At 49.5% G+C, this 4,075-nt stretch overlaps 1 protein-coding gene across 1 annotated transcript; it reads left to right on the top strand.

Annotated features, from left to right (window-relative positions):
• The first annotated feature begins 256 nt into the window (after positions 1 to 256).
• On the top strand, positions 257 to 3,717 carry LOC100900060 (nephrin). The gene is made up of 8 exons (XM_029111092.1): positions 257 to 305; positions 636 to 785; positions 1,328 to 1,449; positions 1,669 to 1,726; positions 2,013 to 2,168; positions 2,954 to 3,124; positions 3,230 to 3,516; positions 3,649 to 3,717. Exons 1-8 carry the CDS (start codon positions 257 to 259, stop codon positions 3,715 to 3,717), a joined length of 1,062 nt encoding a protein of 353 aa, XP_028966925.1.
• Positions 3,718 to 4,075: the final 358 nt, after the last annotated feature.

The raw sequence follows: 4,075 nt of genomic DNA, 5'->3' as shown, positions 1-4,075 counted from the left end.
GCAACTTACAGGTGGCGCCATCCGTGGAAGGGGCAAAAATCAGTCGCCATCTTCTGTGTTTACATTTACTCAGTTCTTTGCAACATCTGCGGCAGCTGCGACGCCGAGCAGAAACAAACTCTTCGAATGGAACGTTCCGAGTGCAGTTTGAAGGGACGCGAAACTTCAGCGAAGATGGGCTCCCCGATTTCCCTCGAAAGAGCGACCTCCTGTGGAATCTAAGGAAAAAGTCCCGGGAATCAAGAGGAGCTCCGAGATGCGGCTCGACTTCTATTCGCTCATGCTATTATTTCCGATTAGCTTTGGTGAGGATTGGATGTTTATTTCGGATGGGTCTCGCAGGACCTCGAGAAAGAGGTGTCCCAACCAAACGGGCGTTGTGAGCCTGATTCATTGATGAGTTTCGGAGCGGAGTTGCGTCGTTCCTCGATTCGTACCAGTTCTTACCGGTGTCGAGAAGCATGCAGTTTTCCACTGTCCATCATTCGTCTCTCGGGACCGTTAGGTCACCTGGGAGAAAGTAGATCCATGGGAATGAAAGAGAGACCATCGTCAGTCGGCAAAGGTCGTTCCTACTCCATGCTCGTAGCAGAAAAGAACGGATTGTGATACTGAAGACCTCCAATACTCCGCAGGGAGCAGCGAAGAAGAAAACTTGGAACAACAACATTTCAAAACGCGGCCTCAGAGCGTGCAGCTAATCGAAGGACAAACCACAGAACTTCAATGTCAAATAGGAAATTTAGGAGGTCAAGTACAATGGAGCAAAGATGGCTTTGTTTTAGGTGAGTGAGTGAATCGTTCATTAAATTATGGCATACGAGAACCGCGTACAGCAACGCCCATCGCCCCGATCGGGAGTTCAGCCCGACCTTGTTCACAACTTTCTGGGAAAAGTACAGGGTCTGATTGTGAGGAGTATTCGAAATGAGCTTTCCGATGCGAGTTAAAACTGAGCAACTCCTCTGATGGGAATTTGTTCAGTGATTGATGGTGTTGAGCAAAGTTCTCGTTAGTCCGCTACACAATAATCTCCGATTAAGCAGATGATGGAGCTAGAGTTACCGAAGAGAATGATTGCTTATGTTCTTTGGGGGCGAAGAGCTTTCGTGGCGGACGTGAATTGGACAAGCAATTCGTCTTATCAACGATCCCTTGGAGACAGCGCTCGCGCCCAAGAGTACTGTGTCTCTGGGAACGTTCACTTTTTGGCCAAGAGCAACCTTGAGGGTTTTTCGTCGGAAGTCTCACCGTAATTCGATGATGATTCCCTCAACGGATGCCTTGGGGAGACGATCCCTGTCTGATTTTCGTATTATTCTCAAAGGTTACGAAGCTGACATTCCCGGTTTCCCACGCTATCAAATGATAGTGGACGAGCCCCGGGGTATCTACAACCTGAAGTTGAATAAAGTTACGTTGGACGATGAGGCGGAATATCAATGTCAGGTCAGTGCATCTTCGTCGCTCAGAGGGATTTCCCACCGGTGTATGAAGCCGAAATTGAAAATTAGGAGTAGAACATGGACAGTTGAAATTTTCCCTTTGGGGTCTGCATCGACATTCATGGCTCGACGAGAGTCAGCGGATTAAAGCCTGGAATCAGGCCCGAGAGGATTTCGAAGTTTCTTTGTGATTTCTGACACGTTCAGGTTTTTCATGGTTCAGGTGGGGCCAGTTCCGGATCATCGAGCGATTTGGTCGGCGGCCTACGTCACCGTATTGGGTAAGTTTGACAGTGATGTAGAGGGACATGCCGCTTGAGAATCCGGGCTCATCGTCGCGATTCGTGTTCTATTCTCCTCATCAGCAGTTCGAGGCGCGAAACACCTAGAACGCATGCTCGACGCGACTCGACTTCCGGGGTCGGGACTCCTCTCCTTGCTCAAGAGATTTAAGTAAAATGACCTCGAGGCTTGAGCTTCTCCTCGCGTCGTGGGACTCCTCTTTTCCCTCTCAGCTCTCTGGCCATGGAGCGTATGTCATACAATATCATGAAAACCTGGTTGCAGTTCCGCCGAAACAAATCGAGCTCCGGCACAAAGGAAACGACAGCGGCACGCTGGACGCTGTTGAAGGAGATCAGCTGTCTATGAGCTGCTGGGTGAGAGATACTAAACCTCCTGCGAGCATACGTTGGTTCCGAAACAATCAACCCTTGGAAAAAGGTTAGTGAAGGTACGACCGAGCTCGCTCGAGATCGTTATCACGTCATTCGAGGGTTCCTGTGATTATGCGGGCGCACAGTCTATTCCATCGCAGGAGAGTCACAAATCGAACACTTGCGCTAGATGAGCGAGACGCGCTGAGCACGAGACCACCCGCCGGCGACGGCTCCGCGAGACTTATTGCTCACGCTGGTTCCTACCCATCTTCGATTTCGCTCTTGAACTGCGGTCGAGATACGCAGCACCGAAAGATCGATCCCGAATCGATAGCATTGAAAGCGTCGAATGTTGTCGCCACCCACATGGGATTAGCTGCAGCATCTTAGCTTGTGTTCAGAGCGAATTTCTCCATCAATCAGAACGTTTTGCTTTAAGCGACCGAGAACAGAACCCTAATGGGCCGCTTTAGCGTCGGTTCTAGCGAAGTAGAAGCTTGTAGCCTCCGACAAGATGGAATGCTCTGGTGAAATGGTCGAGTCAGTACACTGCAGCTGTGCGTGGTCTCTCTTATCGAGGGAATGATTTCACTGCACATCTCTCGGATCAAAGGAGATAGACGAAAATACCATAAAGGAAAACAGAGGAAGGGGAATTACCTAGGTAGATTGAGCGAAAGTTCGGTGGAATTCACTCGCCTCCAGCTGGCCCACAAGTAGAGCAAAATCTTAGGTCGGAATACATCAAGACTGCGATGCTTCGACAGTATATTTCCCTTCAAGCCCCGAACGATTGGGAATCAACTTGCTGGAACTTGTACGTTCGAATTCATTCTCTAATTCCAACAGATAAAGTGCAGAAGCGCATCGATACGAACGGTGAACGCGAGCTCAGCTCTGTCTTCACCAAGGTGGAAATCTACCCCAGACTCGATGATGCGAGGGCCGTCTTCACCTGCGAAGCACAACATCCGGCTCTCAAAGCCCCATTGCGTTCCAGTGTTGTTCTGAATGTCCTCTGTGAGTGACTTGCTTTCATTTGGGGGCCGAGCCACCAACGGCGGAAAAACTCCTCACTTGAATCTCCGGCAAAAAGGGATTGAAGGCTGATTCCTACGCTTTCAGATGCCCCGAACGCCCCGGAAATCCAGGGCTATCCCGAACGAGAACTCATGTCAGGAGATTCCCTGACCCTGGTTTGCATCTCTAGAGGAGGCAACCCCCCGGCTCGTTTAGATTGGTTCAAGAACGACACGCCCGTTCGCTCGAGGTATCGACAGGACGATCATGAGGCTATGGCGACTTACAGTATCATGGTGTCTGACCAGGATGACGGCTTCGTACTCAGATGTGACGCCTCCAACGCTGTGGTCCCAATGCCACTGTCAGCCTCTCTGACTTTGACGGTCAAGGTAAAGCAAGGGTTTTCACTGTTGGGAAGAAGGCGCCCTGTTTCAGCTCGTTTGCGATAAGTTTGACTGCGAAAATCCAACAAGACAGACTCTGGAGAATGCTTAATGGTTGTTTGAACTCCTCGTTTTCAGCCTTTTAATCTAGCTATACATCAGAGTCGCCAGAAGAAGCGGAAGATGGATATCAGAAACAGAAAATGAACACCCACGCGACATCAGCAGCGACAGTGTAGATTTTTCTACTTCGAAGCCGTTCCCCTCAACGGTTATCTCCAACGCCGAAATATAAACTAATGTTTTTCTACGAAGCACGGCGTTTTCCTTTCGTTCCTCACTGAATTCTCGATCGAAAAAAAGCTTGAGCAAAAAAGTTGAGCAAAGCTATAACGCCGCGCCGCCAGCGCTGAAGCGATGTTTGTTGTCTTACACTCAACCGCGATAAGTGCAGCGAAGCCTCCAGGAGCTTGCCGATTCAGATCATGTCATTTATCTACAACAAGTTTGGAGACATCCTCTAATCTGAACGTAAGCAAAAGTCATTGCGGTCCCGAGATTACTG

The sequence above is a fragment of the Galendromus occidentalis genome, unplaced genomic scaffold, assembly GCF_000255335.2.
Source record: "Galendromus occidentalis unplaced genomic scaffold, Mocc_1.1 scf7180000077233, whole genome shotgun sequence".
In the NCBI taxonomy this organism is placed as follows: Eukaryota; Metazoa; Arthropoda; class Arachnida; order Mesostigmata; family Phytoseiidae; genus Galendromus; species Galendromus occidentalis.
This window is presented reverse-complemented; position numbering and strand designations above follow the sequence as displayed.

Excerpts from the sequence above, each read along its gene's own strand:
- LOC100900060 (XM_029111092.1), top strand. The coding sequence starts at position 257 with ATGCGGCTCGACTTCTATTCGCTCATGCTATTATTTCCGATTAGCTTT. Across the intron at positions 306-635 it reads ATTATTTCCGATTAGCTTTG|GGAGCAGCGAAGAAGAAAAC; the intron begins GTGAGGATTGGA and ends AATACTCCGCAG. Across the intron at positions 3,125-3,229 it reads TGTTGTTCTGAATGTCCTCT|ATGCCCCGAACGCCCCGGAA; the intron begins GTGAGTGACTTG and ends CTACGCTTTCAG.